The following is a 26,919-nucleotide window of genomic DNA, read 5'->3' as shown; positions in this document are numbered from 1 at the left end:
TGCTGCCGGCAGTGGCAGCAGCAGAGATGTGATGCGGGACGTCACTTTCCCCTGATCACTGGGTTATCTCCCACCTGAGGGCTCCCAGACTGTGAGAGGGGGGGCCCAGCAGAGGGAGCCCCCTCCAGTGCATTAATTTTCATGCACCAGGTCTCTAATTTTATATAATTTGAGAATCAGCTTATCGATTTCCATACAATGTCTGCTGAGATCACACTGAATCTTTTTAAAAATTATGTTTTTATTGATTTTTAGAAAGAGGAACAGACATACAAATATTGATGGGCTGCCTTCTGCACGGCCCCCAACTGGGGTTCGTCTGCATGCAATGTGGGCATGTGCCGACTGGGAACTGAATAGGAAACCTCTTGGTGGGTAGGTCTGTGCTTAATCACTGACCCACACCAGCTGGGCTGAATCTTTTTTGCTGTTAATCCTCACTGGAGGATATTTTCCCCATTGATTTTAGTTTAATATAAGCTCAGATTTCTTTCTTCCTCTTTCAGCTGTCTAAGGGCATTCTTTGATAGTTAAGGAGCCTATTTGGGAAAGATTCTGTGGAAAGTAAAGGTTTCAAGACCTTGTTCAGCTAAAAATGTTTTCATTTTACTCTTAGGTTTAATAGTTTATTTGAATCCAGAATACTGAAGGCACTGCTTCTGTTGAAATTTGAAGCTGCTGTTTCTTGTTCCTTGGTATTTGACCTGCCCTTTTTCTTTGGAAACATAGCAGATCTTGTCACTGTGATGATCATTGTGGGGTTATCCAGCTGGGTAGTTTAGCTAGGACACCTGATGTAGTTCTTTCCTCTTGCACTGGCCAGATAGCACAGAGAAGATTCTTCCAATATTGTGGGATGGGAAGATGAGGCTGCCAGGATTCAGTGAGAGGAGGAGGATACTGGTATTCAGTATGCAAATATTTCCTGTTTTGAGTATGGTCCCCTCCCATCTATTATATCCATCCAGTGTTCTTCAGTCCAGGATCCCCATGAACATACCCCAAATAAACAGCCACACACTTACTGAAATCATACGTGCATTTTTAAATACTTTATTTGCATAACATTTTATTGTTTGCATACTGCATAATGAAAAGAACAGAGTCACAAGACTCATGGTCTGGCTCAACCCCTAACTGGCTGTGTGAACTGGGTCTGTTAACCTGCTAACTTCTTATTTCCCCATTTAAAAACAGAGATGATAATACATATTTTACAAAATTGCTAACGGCCAAATGAGATAGTTATACTGTTTTTCTCTCAAGTAATTAATTGCTCAAAATAAATCAGTAGTTTGCTATTGCTAACTCCTTGTTCATCATCTCAATGTTAACTGCCTTCAGTGAATGCATGAAAACACCAGGTACCAAGGTGACACTAACAATAGCAAAAGAGATGTAAACTAAAAAATGGCATTATTTCCTATTTTTAGAATATTGGTTTTTATAATGCTTATTTATACTATCCCATGAGGAATTCAATTTCACGTAAAACTTTTTTCTTAAACCTACTCAAAATGAACACCTACATATGTGAAAGACCCAACATTACACATGTAGTTGCTTTACAGTGTCCCCTCTGGTATAGTATATGTGAATTACATATCATGGGCAGTTAAATACTCCCCCCCCCAACACACACATCAAGGGATAATATATATGGTTAATTTTTATGCATTATCCCTACTGTAAAAAAAAAAATCACAGATATATTATACTGCTTGTCAAGAATACATACACATGGTTGTCGTATCTACATACATACCTCTTCTAATAATATTTCAACCATCATCAGTATCTTCTGTATGACCCCTTACAGCTATTTGTAGTTGAAAACACAAAATTCACTTTAAGGCAATTCTGGATAATATTGTTTTATAAAATACTTGTGTTAAACAAAATTGCATGTATGTATTGAACCTCCAAACACACTGCTTTAAACCCTCTTACTACTCTTAAAAGGTAAACAAAATTTTTATACATCATAAAAAAATGTAAGCTGCTCTGCAACCCTCCTTTGCTAAAAGTTAGATAACATTACACCACTCCAGCAAGAGATTAATAAATAAGGATTAAATATTCTATTTTACAAAAACATACAGAATAGCCAATGTAAAAGTGAAAGGCTTATTTGATAATTTCTTTATAAAATTATGTTCATTAAGAAGGAATAAAACATGATATAAAATGAGAAAACTGTCATTAAATTTATCTCCTTGAAGATAAGCACAAGTTGTTATCTAAAAATATGACACCCCTGTTACAAACATTTTTTTAAAAAAGACTGGGCTTCCTGGAACTATAGGACTATTTATCTCATAGCTTTTATTAAGCAAACTTGATATAACCACCACACAGTGGCAAGAGATAAAACAGCTGTTTCCAGCTACAGAAAATATTGAATTCTACCTTAAAGTACAGATCATTTGAGATATAACCCATAACAGTTAAAGCAAATCATAGTGTAGTTTGTACTGAATTCCCTTAAGATATTTTTGCTTTTAACGGAATATATTCATTTTCCTGTCATTTGGGATCAGTTTCTGTTGCTTAGTAACTATTTTCATGTCCAGCCAAGATGTAAAGATTGCTGTGTGCAGTAGGGTTTTCTGTTGGCCTACTTTCCAAAACGACAACCCTGCAATTAAACCAAAACAAAAGTTTTGTGTAAGAGTAAAGACAGAGATTGCAGCTTCCAATACTAACATCAAACCCGGAAAGAATACCATTGTTTACATTCTCATAAGATTGCATAAAGATCACAGACATAGCACAGTTAAGTTCAGCTTTACATTTTATAATTTAAAAACAAAACTGAGTAAGAATTGATGAATTTATGTATAAAAAGTATTGAAAACCTTTTAGGAAAGTCTCATTCTCTTATTCCAACTACACCAAATTGGCTTACTCATATGCCAATGAAAGTTATAAATAAATAGTTTTAGAAAATACGCTAAGAAGAAGGGGGTGGAAGAAGAGCTGAGGATAAAACATGATTTCTATGAGACACCTATTCAAACTGTTCAAGGTATTTAAAAAAATTTTTTTTTAAAAAAGTATAAAGTGTGGCCTAACTCCTTTGTCCATGGAACAAGGTTAAGGAAAGAGTTCAGAAAAGGACCAATAGGAAGAAAATTCAATAAAGTGCCATACCATAGGATTTACACTATTGTTGAGGGGTTTGAAAAGAGAATAAAAAATAATGTACCCATGAACAGAAAAAAGTCTTGGAGGGGGAATTTTTCTAGTGTATGAGTTTTCTACAACTAGTATAGTACTACTTTTGTAATAAAACAATAAAAAGTAATATGTACTTTGCATTATGTATTGCAGAAAAGTAGAAGCAGAAAATAAAATTACCTATAACCCAATTACCTAGTTAACCATTATTAATATTTTTACATAAAATAAAAAAAATAAATCATGAAATCAAAGAGATGCTCAAGTAAGATAAAGAGAATAAGGCAATGATCTGAAGAAAAAAGTTTTTTTTAGGGAAAATTGTGACAGAATGGAGAAAGTCAAAGGGAATAGTTGAAGGAGAAGGTTCAGGGGTGGGGGAGGTGGAAGGAAATACATAACTAAGAGAAATGGCTTAAGCAGAATTTTTTCTGACTGTCTTGTTTAGGTGCCATTTATGCCAGGATTATTGGATGACCCACAATTCTTTTGTCAGCCTTCCTGGAGAAGCAAAGAGCCTCCCATTTTAGTGTCTTTAACCAGGTGCTCCTCAAATTCTTCCCCCCCCCCCCCCCCCACCAGAACTAATTACTAAGTTGCTATGCTCTATGGCACATGTGTCAAACACAAGGCCCGCGGGCCAAATCCGTCCCGCCAGGCCTTGCAATGTGGCCCGCATCGCGCTGTCATCACTGCACTCCGCTGCGTTTCCATCACAATGACAGTTTATGACTGTTCAGTAAACCATTCGGCCTGCGATTTAGGCTGGATTTTAGATTTTGGCCCCTTCTCTGATTGAGTTCGACACCCCTACTCTATGGGCTTACCTTTTCTACTCATTAGTTACCATTTTTCAAAAAAATATTTTTTTCTCCTTAAAAAAGTCTCCTAAAAATTTTTATAGGGTCACAACTCCATCCCCCCTTTCCTTAAGTGTGTAATATTTAAGCAATTATTTTGTGACTAGACTGAACTTGAAGACCTGAGGTTCTCAATCCTCAACTTAGGACTAATGCATACTATTAGTCAATTTTGCTGCAGTAACAATTGTTGTTGAGAAAATAGAAAGGAGTGTTTATTTTTAAATTGAGTCTTTCTTGTTGTAAGTATTACTTACCTATGTCCCCTTCCCCCCCATTGACCCCTTCTAGCTAGCCCCCATCCTGTCCCCCAGACCTTCAGCACCCTGTTGTCTGTGTCCATGGGTTATGTATATATGCATACAAGTTCTTTGGTTGATGTAGGAACGGGTGTTTTATTAGTTGTTGAGGTAGACAACATAGACTTTGGGGAACAAAAACTACTAAAATTTTTCTAAGATGGCACAGTTTTGGAATTTGTCTTTAATTTTTATCACAGAGATCCACATAATTCCTCCTAATTTAGACTGACCTCAGAAAATGAGTTGAATAGGTTCTGATATAAAAGCAGATGCCAGGGGGGTACATATTCTGTTGGATTTATATAATAATAATTAGTAGAAGGTAAAAAGCTAGAAAGAAATGATGAAAACAAAGGAGCCTGAAATGAAATATGTCCTGGTACTAGATACATAAACACCTATATTAACACATTTTGTCTTGGCTGTGTATAACTATCTCTATGATAAAAGGTTGATTAATCAATTGATTAAAATACTATTCTCTCTATCAATAAAGATGCTGAAAAATCTTCTAAGAGTTATCTGACAGTATTTAAGAACACAATCCCCAAACTCCTTTGGTAATTAAAACAACCACACTCTTTACCTGTCTGATCCTAGTAAGCGGAAAACTCTTGTTTCATCTGAAATCTCTTGGGTAACCTATGAGAGAAAATACCTATTAGTAATACTTTATCCCCATATTACTTAAATAATTTAAAAATCATTTAGATAGAGCAAGTATTAAACAATTATAGTTTCTGATAGACTCACTTCCTCAAATGAAATAAATTTTAGGAATTACCTTTTGACCATCTATTAGTAGAAATAAAACATTTATGAAAACATCTGTTATGGGTCAGGCACTTTGTATTATAATCCCCGCATTACTAGATAGGAAAAAACACGAAGATGTGCAGAGGTTAAGTAACTTGCTTAAGGTTATAGAACTGGCAGACCCCGGTTTGCGATGGCAGAGTTCCTGCTCTTGCCTGGTGTCAGAGTGCAGATTCCAGCAGAGCTGCGGTAAACACGCCATGTGCCAGGTCTGACACCAGCGTACCCGGTGGTCTCTGCTCTGTCTTCTCCAAAGCTGTAGAAGGCACTCAGTCAAGCACAGGTACTATACCAAAATGTGGGGAGCTTACACTCCCAGGGAAAACCTTAGCCAAAAGGGACAGCAGATGGTGTATAAATGCACCTTCAACTGAGTCAATTCTGAGGAATATTCTACACTGTCCTCAGTGGGCGGTATGGGATTAAGCCCTGGTTGCCCATAGTGGAACCATTTATTACTGTGCTCTGTATTGGCTTTTTGCCCCTCTGTTTTACACTCCTCACTCCATCACTTGTTTTCTGGTATCTACTCCTAAATAAACTACCTACACTTGAGTCCTTGTCTTAACATTGCAGACGGATCACAGAATTCTCGCTTCTTATTACACAGTGTTTTACAAAGTATCATACTTTAAAAATATATCAGCTTTAAGAACATATAATAAATAACTTCAGAATGCAATGTGTATTTAATTTTAAAGCGTGCCTTTAACATTTATGTAAAACGTTTTTTGTACTCTTTCAATAGAAACTTATCTGGCCACTGGGTAAAGCTAGCAATAAAACTACTGGTCTGCAATGTGTTAAGGTCAGCTTTTGGAGGAACCCAAACTACAAGAGTATGGATATAAAATAACTATAAAAATAGTGTGTTATCAATGAATTTGTAGAGAGCTAGGAGATAGAATTAATAAACTTAAATAAGGAAACAAATTAGAAGATTTACTAGGTGGAGCTAATTTTCATATATTAAGTTTAAAAATGTTCCAATCATTGTGGACTGGAATGGATGAATATTATTTTATTAATTTTACAGCAAAGCCCAAATTCAAGTGTGAGAACATAAGCAGAAAGAAAGAGGTAATCAAGATGAGTTAAAAGGGAAATAAAATTTGCACTTGATGTGGTGAACAACAGGTATCTTCCATAGATTGCTAACTGAAGGAATGGTACAATGAGATCAGCATCTGAGGACAATTAATCTGATGGCAGTAGGCAAAGCTATTGGCTCAGTTAGAGGCAGGGACCAGTGATTAGTGACATGGGCAGTAACTAGATCAGCGGTCGGCAAACTGGGGCTCGAGAGCCGAGGTTTGCTGCTCTGTTGACTAATGAGATTGCCGACCACTGTCATATACTACCCTTTACCTCTTTGCACACAATATGCCACAATTGCCTACTTCTCACAGCTTCCAACTACATGGTAACAGTTAGTCTAGCAGTGGTTGGCAAACTCATTAGTCAACAGAGCGTCAGTTTGCCAACCACTGAACTGATAAACTGACATGTTCAAAGATAGCGAATTTATGTCATTTTCTCTTAGAAGTATTCTAATTCCTCACTCATATAAGTGGTGAAAATACTCAATTATAGGCAATTCAAGAAAAAGACTTTAAGGTTTAAAATAAGCCCACATACTGGTATTTGTGAGACCATGGTATACAAGAATTATACAGGTACTCACACAAATGGGAAATGTCTCTGCTAGTATTGTCTTAACTATTACTTTTGGAGATCCTTCAAATCCAGGCTATGTAATCTAGACAAGTTACTTAACCCCTCTGTGCCTGTAAAAATGGGAATATGAATAGTACCTAACCCCACTGGATTATGAGCATTAAGTGGATAATATTTGTCAATGCAGGAACACAGATTCTAGCAGAGTTTGAAATTATTTATAATTACACTTCCCTATGCCTTACAATGCTATAGTAATAGTGTTCTGCATGTAGCTGGTATCAAAAACTATTTTCTAAATGAGTTAATGTTCTTATATTTTCCTTAGTCCTGGGATCTAATACATATCAATTTAGAATTTTAAATAAAATATTAAAAAAGAAGCTATTCACTTCTAGATTATGGAAAAGGCTTACTAAATTTAGAAAACTACTACAATGCTAGTAACCATATTTAAAAATTACAAATTAAAGGGCTGAAATGTGGCCACTGAGAATTTTACAATACAAAACTGAACTGGAGAATAATACTGGCAATTTTGCTCTGCCAGTTCACAGTATTAAAACCACTAGACATACCCCTGGCTGGTATGGTTCCGTTGGTTGAGCATTGTACCATGCACCAAAAGGGTGCCAGTTCAATTCTCAGTCAGGGCACATGCCTGGGTTGCAGGTTCGATCCCCAGTAGTGAGTATGCAGGAGGTAGCTGATTGGTACTTCTCTCTCACTTTGATGTTTCTCTTTCTCCCTCTCCATTCCTATCTCTCTCAAGTCAACTTAAAAACAATAAAGGCACTAAACATAGTAATGTAGGTTCAGAAAGAAAATGTATAAAATGAACACTTCAATATTAAAAATCTTTAGTGGAAACCACTGGAGGTAATCTGAGAAACCTTACCTCATCTGATTTGAAGCTTTTCCCCTGCATTCCATGTTTCCAGAAAGCCAATACACTGTCTTGAAGGCACACTAAAAAAGATTAGGGGGAGGTGAAACTGAAATACAGCACAAGTAGTTCATTATACATTTTCCTTAACTGTTTTTAATAAACGATAATGTAAGGCTATCCAAATGCTTGGTGCAAAATTCCACTGTCTAGACCACTCGTTCCCAACATTTTTGTGGCTAAGCCATGTCTAAACTCAAATAATTTATTGAGTCGGGTAATACAAGTTAAAAAAAATATATACACACACACAAATATATAAAATAGGCATTCATTTAAACATGAGCTAACTTATTTTTTAAAAAGGTTTTTTTTTTTCAATTACAGCTGACAGACAATATTATTAGTTTCAGTTGTATAACATAGTGATCAGACATTGGTATAACTTTCAAAGAAACCTAAGTTGTATCAGATTGTTGGAAAATTAGACATATGCCCTACACTAGTAAAGGTGATGGGAGACAGTGATAGAAACTTACTGTATGTTTTATTAGAATACTAACTCTATAAAAAGCTAATGTAAGAATGTCTTGGAAACATAATTTTAATAAAGATAAAACAATTTTACTAAAAAATCACACGTTTCACTAACTGTTATGAATATGAAACCCAGTTACCAGTTTATTTTATTTATTTATTTAAAAATATATTTTATTGATTTTTTTTACAGAGAGGAAGAGAGAGGGATAGAGAGTTAAAAACATCGATAAGAGAGAGTCATCAATCAGCTGCCTTTTGCACACCCCCTACTGGGGGTGTGCCCGCAACCAAGGTACATGCCCTTGACCGGAATCGAACCTGGGACCTTTCAGTCCACAGGGCGACGCTCTACCACTGAGCCAAACCGGTTTTGGCTACCAGTTTATTTTTTAAAAGATTTAAAGGGACTCTTTTTACCCAGGAAGATCCTTGTAATTATTCCAAGATTCACTGCTGGGGAGAGATGGTAGCTTATGAGGAACACATTTTTGTGTAACAATTAAAGTTCCCTAAAAAGTTTGATACATATGAAAAAGTTGAGGTATCAGTGTGTTTCAGTTGAAATGAAGAACTATAAAGATCTCCGTCAGGATTTCTATTGAAGATATCAAAGCTTAGAAACTGGCATGCAACATCCAGGACTTAAAGAAGTGAGGAAGAAATGAGCTCCAACATTCCTTTTGTCCTGGCATCTACAGAAAGTTTAGGCTTTCTGCTTCAATAAATTAAGATTTTTCAATCATAAGCAAATTATGTTTATGTAAGATATTTACACAGAGGGATGATTATACTTTGTAACAGGACAAAACGCCAGTTGGGAAACCATTAAACTATTTTTTTTAAACACCTTTTTAAATAATGAGAAATATATTTTTTAAGGTATTTATACATTTAACTACAAAATACATGTTTTTCAAGGCCAAAATAAAAATTTCCAACTTTGTTTTAAGCATTTTTGACTTATGGTAGAGTCACATCATACTAAGTTCAGTGTTTCCAGCCACATTATTTTTTTTAAAAGTTCTATCATCCCTAGGGGGAAATACTTACTGACATATAATCAATGAGAAATATTTATCATAAAACCAATGAGTATGATAGAGTAAAACACTCACTGACAATAAAACAAATTAAAATGGCACATTAGTTTCTAAGTGGGAAAGTATCTATTTATATAGAAATAGACTTAAAAGGAATAACCATCAACACACACCAAGCAGAATCAGACACAAAGAATTATAGCATATCTAATATCATTAATCATATCACACAAATACCTTCATGATTTGGAAATAATTGGGAGAAGTATGATTCACTTGAGGCAATAAAGGGAACAATAAACAGAAATTTTAAAATGATTTCAAGTTTTAAATATTTAGGAACCAACAATAAAAGATTTATTATTGTCTACACTTGCTTTGTCTAATACAATAGCAACTAGCCATATGTAGCTATTTACTTTAAAATGTAAATCAATTAAAATTAAAAAAATGTAGCACTAACCCAGTTTCAAGTACTTAAGAGGTGTGGTTAATGACTACTATAGTTAAGAGCACAGGAAACACTTCCATATCACAGACACGTCTAAGACACTGCTGGTCTAGACAACCACAGATACAGAATGAAGGGAAAACCAAGTATTCTAATAGATTGAAGAAAAAAAAAAAAAAAAAAAAAAAAAGACTTACCTACAGACTCAATGCAAAAATCAAAAGTTAGCTCAGAGGCCAGTTTCTTACTTGACTTTAGTTTTCCTTGTAGATTTACAATTTTTACAAATTCTTAAAAAAAGAAAAAACAAGTCAAGACTGGAAATCCAAATCTGTTAAAGTAAATTTAACTTGATATATGGATATTACATGAATATAGAACAATATTCTTAATGACATTCAACTATTTAGATTCAAACATGTCCAGTGAGAAACTGTCATTAATATGTTTTATAATATAACTATAAGAGTACCTTCTCTGGTAAATGGCAATTCCGTTATTATTTTTTTCTTTTTTAGATGGTATATATTAAACACTTATATTCTAATTTTTTAAAAAGTACAATGTTAAAGAAAAGTACAATGTTTCTTTAAAAGTGGCTACTTTTAAATAAGTGATAAGTGATTTTCTCCCCTTACAAATTACAGATCATGGTAAGTATATCTGTAGTCATTCAATACAATAGTATTGAGCACTATTATAACAAAAGGGCAATGAGTAGTACTCTTAAGGGTAACAATTTCTTTATAAGTAAACTCTGGGATGGGGATATGCATAATTTTATTTTCCTTTCATCTATTTGTTTTTCATTTTAACCATCTTAGTTCTGACTTGGAAGACACCTTTCTCTGTATTGCTTTCTTATCTACCTAACATAATTTGTGATTTCAGGCCTGTCTCCAACTGGTGTTTACTAAAACCGATTCATATTGCATAGTTGATGCTTAATTTTTGAAGTCTTATATTGTTCTTTAAAAAAATATCTCAAGAAAGTCAGCTCTCCATTTACTTTGAATAACTGGGAAGTGGAGGGTTTAATCAAAGGCTTAAATTTTTTTTTTTGATAAATACATAAATCAACAAAATGAGACTAAGCACAATTTACTTTCCTTGGATGTCCCAGAAGGTATTAAGGATTTAACATTAAAGGTTCAACATTATTAAAATCAAATTGTGATTATCTGTTTATTTGCTTAATCAATACAGACCTTTCTAGCTCTTTGGGTAAAATATAATTCATCAACTATACCACATGATCTCACTCATTTATGGATAATAAAGAACATTATAAACGGATGAACAAAAAGATAGATACAGAGGCAGTAAAGCATCAAACAGACTGTCAAATTACATCAGGAAGGTTGGGAGGGGTTGAGATAAGAGATCAATAGAAGGACTTTTATGCATGCTTATAAGCATAACCAATGGACACAAAACACTGGGAGGTGAGGGCATGTATGGGAGTGGGGTGGGGGAGCATGGGGGAGATATGTACACACGTAATACCTTAATAAATAATAAAAAATTAATTAAAAATTTATCAGGTTAACTTAAATGTAATTTAATAATACTTCAATCTTATCAATATTAAAAGAATCCAAAGTACTTAAAAATGATGGGCAAATGAGATACTTTTGAGTTTTGAGTTACTTATCCATAATATTAGATTATCTTTATGATTATATAAGGTAAATCCACTAAGTAGCCTTCAGGGAAAATAAATTAGGATGGAAATACAGACAGATTTGGAAGTATAACAATTTAAAAAATAACCCTATTCAGTAATTTAAAAAAAAAATGGATCAAACATAGCAAATACTGTCAAGTTTTAAATATAGTTTCAAATTTAGGTTGGATTTCACCTTGCAGGATTCACTGCATAAAAATAAGTTTGTTTGCAAAACTGAAGTAATACCTGTTGTTAAGTTTCTCTGATTACATTATAACACTCTTCTATCAATAACATGGTGCACAAAGTTCGTGCACGGGGGTAGGGGGGTGTCCCTCAGCCTAGCCTGCATACTCTCCAATCTGGGACCCCTCAAGGGACATCCGATTGCCTGGTTAGATCAGGCCTAAATGGGAAGTCGGACATCCCTCTCAAAATCCAGGACTGCTGGCTTCCAACTACTCACCTGCCTGCCTGATTGCCCCTAACCACGCTGCCTGCCAGCCTGACAGATGCCTAAATGCTCCCCTGCCAGCCCAACTGCCCTTAACTGCCCTTCCCTGCTAGCCTGATCGATGCTTAACTGCTCCCCTGCCAGTCCGATGTCCCTAACTGCCCTCCCTTGCAGGCCTGGTTGGCCCAACTACCCTTTCCTGCAGGCCTGGACCCCCCTAACTGCCCTCCCCTGCAGGCCCAGTCAACCCCAACTGTCCTTCCCTACGGGCCTGTTTCCCCTTCCCTGCCAACTGCCCTCCTCTGCCAACCAAGTCACCCCCAAGTGCCTTCCCCTGCTGGCCTGATCTCCCACAACTGCCCTCCCCAGCCAGCCATCTTGTGTCCACATGTGGGCAGCCATCTTTGACCACATGGAGGCGGCCATCTTGTGTGTTGGAGTGACAGTCAATTTGCATATTACCTCTTTATTATATAGGATAACTCTTCCTAAATCAATAAAAACCCAACTCAATGAAGGTGTTAAATCTATATGTACATTACACCCTCACTAACATGATTCCAAAAGTCATGTTATATGACTATAAATGACCATGGTATGCACTGCATAATGATGATCTGATCAACAATAGACTGCATATATGAAGGTGGTTCTAGAAATTATAATGGAGCTGAAAATTTCAATTTCCTAAAGATGCAGGCTTGTAACATTGTAGTGCAACACATTACTCATATGTTTGTGGTGATGAAAGTGTAAACGAACCTCCTACACTGCCAGTCATATAATAGTACAGCATTTATAATTATGTATAGTACATAATACTAAAGATAATAAATGGCTATGTTATAGCTTATATTTAACATAGAGGCTCAGTGCATGAAATTTGTGCACAGGGTGTGTGTGTCCCTCAGCCCAGCCTGCATTCTCTCCAATCTGGGATCCCTCTCACAATCCAGACTGCTGGCTCCCAACTGCTCGCCTATCTGCCTTCCTGATTGCCCCTAACTACTTCTGCCTGCCAGATTGATCACCCCCTAAGCACTCCCCTGTCAGCCTGATTGATACCTAACTGCTCCCCTGCCAGCCTGATTGCCCTTAACTGCCCTTCCCTGCAGGCCTGGGTCCCCTCACCAGTTGCCCCCAACTTCTCTCCTTTCCCAGCCTGGTCACTCCTAACTGCCCTCCTCTGCAGGCTTGATCACCCACAACTGCCCTCCCTTGCAGGCCTGGTCCCTCCCAATTACCCTCCCCTGTTGGCCATCTTGTAGCAGTCATCTTGTGTCCACATGGGGGCAGCCATATTGTTTGTTAGAGTGACTGTCAATTTGGATATTACTCTTTAATTAGATAGGATAGAGCAGCGTTTTTCAACCGCTGTTCCGCGGCACACTAGATGTTGCCTGGTGTGCCATAGGTGCAGACAAGACAAGAATTTTATAATTTTTCACTATTTTGTTTACTTAATATTTCATAATAAAGTAATTATAAAATACTTTCTTTGTGTTTATTTGATTCCTATTCAAGAGAATTACTTTATATATAGTCAATATAGGCACAGAGTTAAATTTTTTAACATTTTCTAATGGTGGTGTGCCTTGTGATTTTTTTCATGAAACAAGTGTGCCTTTGCCCAAAAAAGGTTGAAAAACACTGGGATAGAGGACTGGTGCACGGGTGGGGGCCAGCTGGTTTGCCTTGAAGGGTGTCCTGGATCAAGGTGTGGGTTCCCTTGGGGCATGGGGCAGCCTGGGCCAGGGGCCTGTGGTGGTTTGCAGGTGGGCATGTCCCCTGGTGACCCAAGTGGAGGTCCTGGTATCTGTGATTTATTTATTTTCTATAATTGAAACTTTGTAGCCTTGAGAGGAGGCCAGAACCAGCCAGGAAGCTTGGCTTTCTCCATCGCCATGGGCAGCCCAAGCCTCCTGCTCTCTCCAGCTCAGTGGCTGCTGCCATTTTAGTTGGGATTTATTTATCTTCTATAATTGATACTTTGTAGCCTTGAGTGGAGGCCAGGGCCAACCAGAGCAGGTGGGAAGTTTGGCTTCCTCCATTGCTAGGGAAACCAAAGCTTCCTGTTTGCTCTATGGCTGCAGCCATCTTGGTTGGGTTAATTTGCATACTTGCTCCTGATTGGCTGGTGGGCGTGGCTTGTGGGTATAGTATTTCTCTCTTATTAGTGTAGATTATTCTACACTTTTTACTGTTATTTTAGTGTATGCTTTCTATTTACAGAAAGTAATGTTTTCCATAAAATAGCATGATGTGTTACGTTGGCAGCTGCCACACACATCTAATGTTTAGAGTGCCTCCTGAATGCACCGTTTTCTCTTGTGCTTGATTTACTCTCATGCTGTAAAGTTCATACTGTACATATATGTAAACTAGAAGCAGCAGGCTGTATACCATATATAATCTAGGCGTGTAGAGGCTGTACCATCGAGGTTTGGGTAAGTGCACTTTTAAGATGTTCCCATAATGACAGAATCACCTAACAATGCATTTTTTAGATCTGGGTATTCCCATTAAGTGGCTCATGAACATACCTTCTAGTTTTCATTAATTGAGTTATGGAAAAAAAACCTCAAAATAGTTTTACACAAGAATTTTATACAGAATAGTTTTATATAGATTTTTACCCCAAAGTTATGGCAAACTGTTCTAATATAATGTTTTCAAGTAGGCCAAACAAAAAAAAGTCACAGAGAATAGTAATGACAAACATCTATTAATTACTATTTATGATATCTGTAGCCAATTTAGATTTTCATCAATAAAATAAGGTCACTTAAGATGAAAAAAGTGAAAAATTTTCAATTATAGCATAATAGAATAATTTCAGTGAAAAGACTCGTTATATCAAGTAGAACATTCAGAATAAATTTTAAAATAGTACTTACTATCTAAACACACTAAAACGGTATCTCTTTCCAACTGTGTTACATGAATGGAATCTAACTGTTGGTTGCCTTGGAGGGGAAAAAAATAATGTTAGTTCTATAACAATCTTTAACAACCTGATGAACAAAAAGATAGATACAGAGGCAGTAAAGCACCGAACAGACTATCAAATTACAGTGGGAAGGCTGGGGAGTGTTGGGGAGGGAGGTGGAAAGAGATCAACCAAAGGACTTGTATGCATGCATATAAGCATATTGTCAGCCAATGGACAACCAATGGACACAAGACACTGGGGGGTGGGATGCGGGCATGCGACAGGGGGTAGGGGAGGCTGGGGGAAGGTCAATGGAGGGGGGGGGGGGAAGGAGATATATGTGCTACTATATGTAATACTTGAAACAATAAAAAAAAATAGAACTTAGAAAATAATTTTCTGTGATTTGAAACTAATCTTTGAAATTTAACACAAATTGGATTTTGTAATAATATGCTATTTTTTCAAAATATGTATATAGGTCAACTTAGGAGAACAATCATTAAGTCCCAAGTAAGGCTAAGTGAGCTGAGAAAAGCTAAAAATTACTGTTAATTAACACTTCAGCTAGTTCTAAAAAGGTGAGTTACAAAAATACAATGAAGCAAATGGTAAAATATACAAATGTAAGGTGCATGCTATACAATGATTAGATTTTGCTCTCCATTTTAAAGGAACCAATGGAAAGATGGAAACAAGATCAGTTATGTGAATCACAGCATCCCTGAGATAAAAAACAAATCAGTAATTCAGAAAAACAAAAATTAAATTAAATTAAAACCATAATCAAAGAAAAAATTTCCTGGTGTGTGTGTGTGTGTGTGTGTGTGTGTGTGTGTGTAAAATTCCTTATTAAAGAGGACACTTAGTAATATAATGAACATTTTTGTCAACAATTTCTTGGCAGGAAATAATTTTCATCACTTTGCTGATATTTGCAGGGTTGTTTCTTTTGATATATATACTGACAGATGTGATGGCATTTGTGTGTGTGTGCGTGTGTGTGTGCGTGTTTGTGTGTATAATGGCATTTTTGATTAAACAATTCATTTTAGGCACTCAGATTGCTTGAATAGTCCAGCTAAGTCAAAGAAAAATATTTTAGATTATTTAGTGTAGTCATTCTTTTTTAAAAAATATATATTTTTATTGATTTCACAGAGGAAGAGAGAGGAAGAAACAGAAACATCGATGTAATAGAAGCATTGATTGCACACCCCCTATTGGGGATTGAGCTTGCAACTTGGGCATGTGCCCTTGAACAGATTCTAACCCAGGACCCCTCAGTCTGCAGGTTGATGCTCTATCCACTGTGCCAAACCAGCTAGGGCTAGCGCAATCATTATTAACTGATTTTCTTTGGGAAGCCAATGGATCCTCTCCCTTAAAAACTGCGCATTTAAATGTAAATACAAAGTTTTATATATTATTTTTGGATGTTTTTGGACCTTCCAAAGCTCATACACAGAGAAGAATTCTGGTGGACAGAACTGATAAAATGGTTGGTCACTTGAGCAATAGTCCAAAAATAGTTTTTCTCAGTAAATCTATGTTCATGCATTTATTGAACAAATATTTATGGGGTGCTGACAATATGCTTAGAATAAGAGTAAAAATCAATAAAAAAATCTTAGAGCCCTAGCTGGTTTGGCTCAGTGGATAGAACATTTGAAATGAAGACTCCTTCATTTCACTTACTTATGTAGGTTTTAAAAATAAGTTGATTGATTTGTTCCAATTTTAAAGTTTGAATATAAATTTCCCAACTTTTTCTGAAATTCCATTGAGACATGTTGGATAAAACTTTAAGCTAATGAATTATTCTCAGACAGTGCAAGAGATATGTCCCCGTATATTTGAATGATAAAGCTGGATGCCACACATGGAAAGCACCTGAACTCAATGATTCTAAGCAGTGTTGAGGGAAAACTGATAAGGAAAAAAAAGATGTAAACCTCTTTGCTTGAGAAGCTGGTAAATTTGAAAAAGTACAGGGGTGGGCAAAAGTAGGTCCACAGTTGTTTGTATGAAAAAATACAAATTAATACATAATAAAACAAGAATAAACTCTGTGTTTCCCATACTCATAATTGTAAACCTACTGTTCCCCACCCCTGTATCTTAGAAAACTTAAATCATTAAAATTTTCCTTGGTAAAGTAATTTGTATCAAATTACCTCAGGCAGGTAGAGATCATAAACTGTATGTACATGATTCTCTAGGCTTCTTGGGAAACTATGATCTGAGTGTTTATTTGACTGAACCCACATCGGTTGAAATCATTCTGGTTTTTTTCATATGCAAAATCATCAATATTTTAACATAAGATAAAAACACTTACCAGCACCAATTTCTGTAAACCATGAAGATGCAGAATTCAAATTGATTGTCTCAAACTGAACTACCTGATTTGATTCCGTGCCTTTGCTAATAGCTACACAGACCATAGGGTATTCTTGTTCTGGTATTACCAGCATTTCAAAAACATTCAAAGGACTTGGCAGAGGAAAATCAAAGTGCTGCAAAAATAAACAAAAGAAGTATAATTTAGAAACAATTTCTGAATAGAAGTATAATTTAGAAACAATACTATTGCTGAATAAAGTCAATGGAAAGCCTTTAATTTTCTTGATGTAATTTTAAAAATAATCACTTATTAGGATCATAAAAATCTATAAAATATGTTTTAGAGAATTGACCACATTCATCTCCATGGCTGGGATGCTTCTAAAAGTTTATTAACGTAAATTAAAAAGAAAAGCAACCCACTTGGGTCCCCTCTTTGCTATCCTTTCTATAATAAAATTTTGCTTTTGCTAAGAAAAAAAAAAAAAAAAAAAAAAGAGGCAATCTTAAGAAAAAACTCCTAACCCAAATAAAGACCTAGCTATAAATAACTATAAACATGCCCATTCTACATAGTGATAATGGATTCTTAAAAATTTAAGTTCAGTTGCATACTAGTGTTTTCTGAAGAAGAAAAATGTAAACAAAGTAATATATACCTTTATCAACATGAATTTCTGCATTGGCTCATACCATTGAAGTAAAACAATTCCAGACTGTAAAGCTCCACAGAGGTATTTATGTCCTGTGTAAGGGTTTCTGACTGGAAGGAAACAAAACAGACATACCTAAAACACTGAATACCTTTCTATGAACATATAACTGGTTTCTTTCTAACCACTATGCTATATACCTGAATCTAATACAAAATAACATTGAATGTAAACTATAAATGAAAAAAAATATTTAAAAAATCATTAGTTTAGCTCAAAGCTAGACTCTCCTAAAAGCTAACTCATCTTTTTTTTTTTTTTTTTTTATAAAGGCAATGCTAATATACATGGGGGGGAAAAATAAGAAAATGTTGCCTTCTGTGGATGGAAGAACTATTTGAAGAAATTATTCAGCTGATAAAAAAAAATTATTGTTTCTGTTCACTAGGGTGATAAGAATGAGTAAAAAGTAAAGATGTATTTTTTTTGAGGGGGGGAGGTGTTACACTTTCCTTTTCAGTTTCTTACCTCTTTGTTTTATTTTTTTCTTTATTAAGGTATTACATATGTGTCCTTACCCCCTATTGCTCCCCGACATTACCTCTTTATTTTAAAATTAGATACATTTATTTCTAAACATCTTTAACATAGTGCACTGTTAAGCAGAGGAACTTTTTACAAAACAGTATTTTATGCACTAAAACACTTAAATTAGTATGCAAGCTGAAGAGCTGCTTCTTCTTCCTTTTTTTAAATTCTTTAAAGTTTTACATATGTCTCCTTGAAAAGCGGCTTTCTTAAGTAAATTGACTGAAAGAGAATCTAGACAAAGTCTAGGAGGAAACTGAAATCTATGATTTCATTTTTGGTATAGTTTACAGATGAGTTAAAACAAGGTGAAACTAACTGTTTTATATCTTACTAAAGATGTAACTTCCTTGACTCAAATCTTCAAAAACTTATTGGTCTTTCCTTCTCTGCAATTTGACTCTCATCAATAATGACTATAAAAGTAGTTATCTGCAATAAGCTCTATCTTAATGTACTGGTGTCCCAAAAACATGTACACACACCCTTTAACAGCTGATATCTCAGTTGATGTTTCTTTTCAGCCAGACTAAGCTTTGAATAAGGAAATTCATCCTAAAATGGTACTGGAAGTTTGAAAATGCAGTTGAAGGACAAACACTGCCTTTATAATTACGCAAAGTATGTGTACATATTTTGGGTCATAGGGTGTCCTCCCCCTCAACAAAAAAAATGTATACACACTTGTACAGCTGTTAGCTCTCTTAATTTTCACTCCTTTTCACTTCATGTTTAACTGATTTGAAATAATGGGTGAAGCCAGACTAAGCTTTGAACAAAGAAAATTTACACTAGACTTTTTTTATGGGGATAAATCAAAGATAAAGTTCAGGTACAAAACCAGCAACAGTTGATGAATTGAGGGCACACAAATACTGAACTACCCCCAGGGACTAAGGTTAGAAAATTCTAGGCACACTATGCTCTGAGAAAGGACTACTATCTCCAAGCATTTTTATCCCATGTCCCACTCTACATTCTTGTGCCTCACTGGCCCCTTAACTCCTTATAAAAAGAAATATAAAGCCTATCTTCCTTCCCATTTGATATTGTAAGTCTTTTCAGATAATTTTAAAGATGTTAAAATTTCTAACCATCAGTTTGAGAAATAGCATTTACTCACCTATGCAACATTTGTGGCAGCCTTTTGTATCAGGAATCTTTGTAGTTAAAGCAAACTTTCTGAAAACATAAGACAATATAAATTACTCTATTTTAATGGCTTCCAAACAGTGGTCTGTGAATCAGTTACATCAGAACCATTAAGGAGCTTCTTGGATTCTGACTCTAAAGTATGATTTTATAGGACTAAGGCAGGGCCTGGGAGTCTGTATTATAAAACTTCTATAGAAACAGACTCATAGACATAGGGTGGATTGGTGGTTGCCAGAAGAGACCTGGGGGGTGAGGAACTTGGTAAAAGATGTGAAGGAATTAAGAAGTTCAAATTGGTAGTTACAAAATAGTCATGGGGCCGAAACCGGTTTGGCTCAGTGGTAGAGCATTGGTCTGCGGACTGAAAGGTCCCGGGTTCCATTCCAGTCAAGGGCATGTACATTGGTTGCAGACACATCCCCGGTGGGGGGTGTGCAAGAGGCAGCTGGTCGATGTTTCTCTCTCATTGATGTTTCTAGCTCTCTATCCCTCTCCCTTCATCTCTGTAAAAAATCAATAAAATACATTAAAAAAAAAAAAAGTCATGGGGATGTAAAGTACGGCATAGGGAATTTATTCAATGATACTGGCACATATGGTACCAGGTGGGTAGTGAAAACATCAGGGGGAACACCTTATAAAATACATGATTGTCTAACCACTATGCTATATTCCTAAAACCAAAACAAAATATTGAAAGTAAATGAAAATTTAAAATAAGATGCACTAAAAATACTTCCATAGGGGAATTCTCATGGAAACACAGATCTTTCAAATTTTATATGACATGTACTTTAGTGTAAACTATCTTTTAAAACCAAGACAAAGAAAGTTTTCCAGTGGGCAAAGAATAATGGCTATTTTAAAAATAAACAATTTCTTTCTCTTCTGGAATAAAAACATTTTGTACCTTGGAAGTATGCGGTCTGGAAACCTATGAGTTTGAATATGAGCAGCTAATCCTAGTTTTTTGGCTTGTTCAAACAAAGCTATAAGATTATGTGAATAGAGCTGAAAGCTTTTTCCTATAAAAGAGAAACATGTTATTTTTATTAGAATCATCTACAGAAGAAAAAATACAATTTTTAAGCAAAAAACAAAAACAAAACATAATTACCTTCTAAAACGAGGAGTCCAGAAATGTTCAAAAAGCCAATCAATATAAAACAAACAAACAAACAAAAAACCCAGTTAATACTATTTTGAAAGATAACAGGTAAAGTTAGTTTTAAGAAAATAGACAATTGTGTTTCTTAATACACAAATTAGGACTATTCTGACTAGTAGGTGACCTGGGTAGAATATACATAAACCTTAATGAAGTCAGTATAGAAACAACATTGCTGAACATCTATGTACAATGGATTGAGTTACGATGATGTGCATGTGATTATTTTAGCATAACATGGAAACTTCTATAAAACTATGTTACCTTATTTTCTGGGATAGAGCTATTTATTAATAATTTATCAAAATATTTTGGATTAAAACTGTGAATGACATTTTTCTAACAGATTGAAATACTAAGAAGTGGAAAGCAAACTAACATATGCCATTAAACAAGGATAATAGTGATTATTATATAAAAATAATAGGAAGTAATAGCATTATTTCCATATAATCAAAACCATAGCTGTCTTAAGCATAGAGGCATATGGTAAACATCTCATTCCTTGTTATACATGGTACCTATATATATATAAAAAGACAGTGACTGGGAAGTTGGAACGACTGGAATGACTGGTCACTATGATGCCCACTGTGGCTGGCCAACTGTATTGATCAGGGGAGGGCGACTGGCCAACCTCCAGCAGTCCCTCCCCCGCTGGCCCCGATCGGCCCCCATCAGGGCAGGCCGGCTGGACCCCATCCATGCACGAATTCATGCACTGGGCCTCTAGTGATATATAAACATAAAACAGTATTTATTTATCATTTTAGCATTAGAAAATTATATATATATACACACACACATATACATTCACAGGGTGAGGCAAAAGGTTTACAGTTGTATGTAAAGCAATTTCTTATTATTACTAATTATTACTAATTATTTATTATTATATTCCTCATACTAACAACGGTAAACCTAGTTTTGCCCCTGTATGTACATATGTATGTGTGTGTGGAGAGAGAGTGTGCGCCAGTCTCATCCTCAACAAAATTCTCTATAGTTTTTTAGAATGCAAACATTCTGCCTAACATTGCACCACCCTTCTTTTCTCCATTACCTCTATACACTGAGTAGCCAGATTATGATGATCTCTGAATGTATAATAATCTGTACACTCAGTATATATATTAGAGGCCCGGTGCATAAATTGATGCATGGGTGGGGTCGGGCCAGCCTGGCCAAGGGGAGGGGGCATGGGTGGTTGGCTGGCCTGCCTGCTGGTTGAACTCCTTGTTGAGGGGACAATTTGCATATTAGCCTTTTATTATATAGGACTAGAGGCCCTGTGCATGAAATTCGTGCATGGAGGGGGGCCCTCAGCCCAGCTTGCACCCTCTCCAATCTAGGACCCCTCAAGAGATGTTCGACTGCCATTTATAGAGATTGGGCCTAGGGGTGTGGCCAGCCTGAGTGAGGGGCTAAGGGCTGTTTGCAGGCTGGCCACAGCACCTTCAGGGTGGGAGTTCCCACTGGGGTGCCTGGCCAGCCTGGGTAAGAGGCTGATAGCTGTTGGCAGGCTGGCCAAGTCCCTCAGCAGGGACCATCATCCCATGTGGGTGTGGCCAGCTGGGTGAGGGGCTGAGGTCTGTTTTCAGGCTGGCCACACCACCTTCAGGTTGAGGGTCCCCACTGGGGTGCCTGGTCAGCCTGGATGAGGGGCTGGCCAAGGTCCCTGGCAACCCAAGCTCCCAGCACCTCTTTTTGTATTTTTTTCAGCACTTCCTGGAAGCAGGTACCTGGGATTTATTTATTTTCTATAACTGAAACTTTGTAGCCTTGAGGAGAGGCCAGGGCCTGCCAGGGTGAGCAGGAAGCTTTGCTTCCTCCATCACTGGGGGCAACTCAAGCTTCCTGCTCACTCCAGCTCCATGGCTGCTGCCATCTTGGTTGGGTTAATTTGCATACTTGCTCTGATTGGCTGGTGGGCATAACCAAGGTACGGTTAATTTACATGTTTCTCTTTTATTAGACAGAATAAGACTTATCTGTATGGCTTTTAAGTTTATTTCCAAAAACAGGCATGAATAGTTATAAAAGAAGTGTTACAGGAAAGTGATCTTATATGTAGACTAGAGGCCCAGGACACAAAATTTGTACACAGAGGGTGGGTCCCTCAGCCCGACCTGTACCCTTTCCAATCTGGATTCCCTCAGGGGAGTCCTCTCCAATCTGGGAGATCTGAAGGCTTGTTTAGATCAACTCCCCATAGTTCGCTGCTTTCTGTGGAGCCTGGCCACTCTGTGCCTGCTGCCCAGAGGCTCTCCACGGTCCAGAGGCTCTCTGCGACCAGGGTGGGATGTTTGCCTCATTGCCGCAGCGATGAGACAAGCATCCTGCCCTGTCCATTCTGTGCACACACTGCTCAGAGGCTCTCTGTGGCCGGGGTGGGATGCATTTTGCGTCACCATGGCGACGAAGTAAGCATCCAGCCTTGACCACTCTGTGCACGCACTGTCCCAAAGCCCTCTGTGGCTGGGGAAGGACGCTTGCCTTGTTGCCATGGTGACGAAGCAAGCATTCCGCCAGGCCACTCATGCTGTCCACTCTCAGCAGCAGCCCCCCAGGACTGGGGGGCTTGTTTAGATCTAGCAGAGCTGAGGGGACTGAGCACCACCATCTTGTGGCTATGGGTGCTGCCATCTTTGTGATGGAGTGACAGTTAATTTGCATATTACCCTTTTAATAAATAGGATAATTCACGGTTGTAAATTAACTGAAACAATTGTGTTTAAGTTTATTTTCATCATAATCATTATCAATTAATTATTTTGTTAAACAAAAGTATATAAAATTTTGGGGAAACTTAATTTAAATCAAAGAGATTAAATACTCTTTTGAGGACCCCATCTTCTTAGAAGCCATTTATGCACAATCAAATAATAAGCTCTTCGTAAATACTGTCATTAGCTTACATATATAAACTCCTTAAGAATTTCTAATTAGATGATGGCTAGTGGAAGAATTTAAGTTACACATCCACACTTAAAATGATGAAAACAACATTTCTTAAATTAGGCCATAGTTCATAATGATCTATCTATCAACAAGTAAGAATGTGTATCAGCACTGATGCTTTAAACCAAAAGTAGCTGGAAGGTACACTTTATGCTGATAAATCTGACAGTACAGTAAATAGAGCAGGGATGTAACCCTCACCTGATCCACTGATACACAGTACAAGAGAGTATCAAACAAAAAGAATTTTAAATACTAAAATTATTTAATTATTCAAAGCAGAAAAAGGGGTGAGTGCTATTTTAATAGTATTAGGATCAAATTAAGGAACAGAGAGAAATAATTATCTTGTACTCTATCAAAATAAAAGCAAGTAGCAAATCTCTAGATAGCCAATTAAATCTAAATATAAAAGAAAATAGGTTTTTGTAGGTAAGAATGAAAAAAACTAAAAAGCCTAAAATGCCACCCATGAACCTGTCCTCAACAACAACCAAAAAAAGAAAAACACAAAAACTAAATTAGAATAGGTTGCTCTGGCACCCACTTGTTTATAAGACTTCAAAGCATCGGTCCAAGATAATATGTGGCCCAGAATAACATGAATTCTACCAGGAAACATCTGTTGAAGTCTTTACAGTTTATCAAGCACTCTGGATATTATTGCATCCAATCCTCACAGCCACCTCTGAAGCTGTTATTGTTACCATCATTCTCGTTTACAATTACAAAAACTAAGCCTGAGAGAGACTTGCTCAAGATAACAGAGAAGAGAGCAGCTAGGTCCTCTGATTCTTTCCCTTCAACTGTTAATTTTCAACAGAAGGCAGGAATAATAGTGAAGTGGAGATGGATGGGTGGAAGGGCATGGCCTCAGGTAACAATCACCAGATAGTCCTCTGATGCTGAGATCCTGGGCAGATTTGGGAAGTGCTACCTTAACGGAAGATAGGGTCCCTTCTCAAAGTTTCTTCCCATTCTAAGTTGGTAAAAAGACATTAAAGTTACTATACTAAATTATACAAAGAATAACAAATAATGTTTTTAAATAATGCATATTAAAATTGTATTTCTCTGCTTGTTTATGATTTATTTTTTACATTACGTTCATCATATACATACCCGATAATGACATTAAAGTATTATTGATGACATAGAGCCAAGTACATTTCCTTGGAAATAACTATAAAAAAAATAAAAAGAGAAGATAGTTAAAACTCTCCAATTTTCATCTTCTTACCTCTTAACCTCCAAATTCCAACAGTCTAAAATAGTATAAAAATAACTATTTTCTACATTTCAGTAATTTACCAAAATCTTACAGAAAAAAGCTTCCCCCCTTTCTCTCTCTCTCTAAATATTTAAATCATAAAATATTTAAATAAAAAATATTCACTTCTTTAAATATTCAAATCATAAAAATTAAGACTGAGGCCTATATAGATTGATTTGAAATTAAGATATTTCTTTTGCTCAATTTACTCAACTCTTGAGTTAAAACTCCTTAATTACCTGTTCCATCGTTGCCTCATGTAGCTCATTGAGATTCAATGTGTAAATACCGTCTTCAGTTCCAAAAATAATGTACTGATCTAAAATAGTTGAGATAAACCATCAGAATTTACTATCAGTTTCTGAAATCACTCATTAAAATAATGGCTCTATTTTTTTAATGGTACTAAGAGTCAACAGCTACCCATCCATCCAAAGAAAAATTTTTTTTTAAAATCCATGCCACCTTTGCCGAAACCGGTTTGGCTCAGTGGTAGAGCGTCGGCCTGCGGACTGAAAGGTCCTGGGTTCGATTCCGGTCAAGGGCACATACCTTGGTTGCGGGCACATCCCCAGTAAGAGGTGTGCAAGAGGCAGCTGGTTGATGTTTCTCATTAACGTTTCTAACTCTATCCCTCTCAATTTCTCTCTGTGTAAAATCAATAATGTATATATGTAAAATAAAATTCATGCCACCTTATTTAACTTTTTCCTATTCTTTTCTTTGGATTTATCTATACATCCTTTTTTCAACATAATAATTTTCATACCTTAAACTTTTTTATTATTAGTTACGGTATATATTTTTTACCAGACATCTCAAATAGTCTTTGAACAAGGAAACTACAAATTAAATAGAAATTATACATTGTGACACCAGAAATCATGAGCATACCCAGTATACAAACCCTGGTTCCTAAATACTATTTTCAACTTTAAAAACAAAGATTCTAATCCTGGGCAAGGAAAGTATAAGATTAGTTTAGAAATCTTGCTGTTTCAGAAAATAAGGAAGTTCTCAAAAAATGATGAGGACATATCAAACAAAAGAAGACAGGAGTTCCTATTGCTCAAAAAATTCTGAAAATTTAAGGGCTACAATAAATATTAAAAGTGATAGATCATACCTCACTGAATAAATGAAAGAATTCATACATTCAAATTGGTAAAAATACTTGAATAAATGGGAAAGGGAAAATTACTGTGTCAATAGATATAAATGGATTGTCTCCAATAGATGCTAATCTAGTTGGTGAAAAGTCTGATGAATAAGAGGATATTTATATAATTTTAATGTATCTCCACACTTATTATCAACTAGAGGCCTCATGCATGAAATTCGTGCACTTGGGTATGGGAAGGTCCCTCAGCCCAGCCTGAGCCCTCTCGCATGTTCCCCTGCCAGCTTAAGCCAATCTCTGAGAAGCCAGGCTCCCTGCTCCATAGCTCTGCCTTGGAGGCAGGAGAGGCTCCCGCCATCATTGCTGTGCTCGCCAGCCATGAGCCTGGCTTCTGGCTGAGCGGCACTCCCCTTGTGGGAGCGCAGTGCATGGAGCGTCTGCCCCCTGACGCTCATTATAGTGATGGGTCATTCTGGTCGTTGGGCTTTTATATATAGAGAGTAGTTTGGGAAAATAAGTACTTATTTATTAGAAAGCAATAAACAGTAACTCACCAGTAGAGAACCTAGCTAATGAACATTGCCTAAAACAACTGGTTAATGTTAATGTCACTAGTATTTGGATATGCTGATACGATGCACTGAGATGAGCACAATAACACTTCTGTGACATTCCTGCCAAAATGCATAACCTGATCTAAGCATGAAGACTCACCCAAATTAAGGGACATTCTACAAACTAAGTAGCCTCAAAAATGTCAAGATCAAGAGAGAGATAGAAAGGTTGATAAACTGTTCAAGACTAACGTAGATTAAAGAGACATGGTAGTTAACTATCACATGTGACCT

The 26,919-nt window shown here is 36.4% G+C and overlaps 1 protein-coding gene across 15 annotated transcripts in view; it reads right to left on the bottom strand.

Moving 5' to 3' along the window:
• Window positions 1-1,037: 1,037 nt before the first annotated feature.
• The window catches only part of MAP4K5 (mitogen-activated protein kinase kinase kinase kinase 5), a 94,124-nt gene continuing 68,242 nt past the window's right edge, over window positions 1,038-26,919 (bottom strand). For 4 of the 15 annotated variants that reach the window (XR_006741448.1, XR_006741451.1, XR_006741446.1 and 1 more), the window contains 13 exons: window positions 25,191-25,270; window positions 24,801-24,861; window positions 20,667-20,669; window positions 20,460-20,574; window positions 19,518-19,576; window positions 17,813-17,916; window positions 17,149-17,326; window positions 14,773-14,841; window positions 9,950-10,042; window positions 7,734-7,804; window positions 5,096-5,414; window positions 4,929-4,984; window positions 2,499-2,638 (listed from right to left, as the gene is read on the bottom strand). Coding sequence is in view for 5 of the 15 variants with exons in the window: in XM_036437329.2 (XP_036293222.1) it covers window positions 2,551-2,638; window positions 4,929-4,984; window positions 7,734-7,804; window positions 9,950-10,042; window positions 14,773-14,841; window positions 17,149-17,326; window positions 17,813-17,916; window positions 19,518-19,576; window positions 20,460-20,574; window positions 20,667-20,669; window positions 24,801-24,861; window positions 25,191-25,270 (977 nt within the window). In the remaining 10 variants the exon portion in view is untranslated. Of the gene's footprint in view, window positions 2,639-4,928; window positions 4,985-5,095; window positions 5,415-7,733; window positions 7,805-9,538; window positions 9,577-9,949; window positions 10,043-14,772; window positions 14,842-17,148; window positions 17,327-17,812; window positions 17,917-19,517; window positions 19,577-20,459; window positions 20,575-20,666; window positions 20,670-24,800; window positions 24,862-25,190; window positions 25,271-26,919 lie in introns of all 15 variants that reach the window. The other 11 variants (XR_006741450.1, XM_045580938.1, XR_006741455.1 and 8 more) reach the window with 11 other exon arrangements.

Source organism: Pipistrellus kuhlii, unplaced genomic scaffold (assembly GCF_014108245.1).
Source record: "Pipistrellus kuhlii isolate mPipKuh1 unplaced genomic scaffold, mPipKuh1.p scaffold_m20_p_1, whole genome shotgun sequence".
NCBI lineage: Eukaryota > Metazoa > Chordata > Mammalia > Chiroptera > Vespertilionidae > Pipistrellus > Pipistrellus kuhlii.
This window is presented reverse-complemented; position numbering and strand designations above follow the sequence as displayed.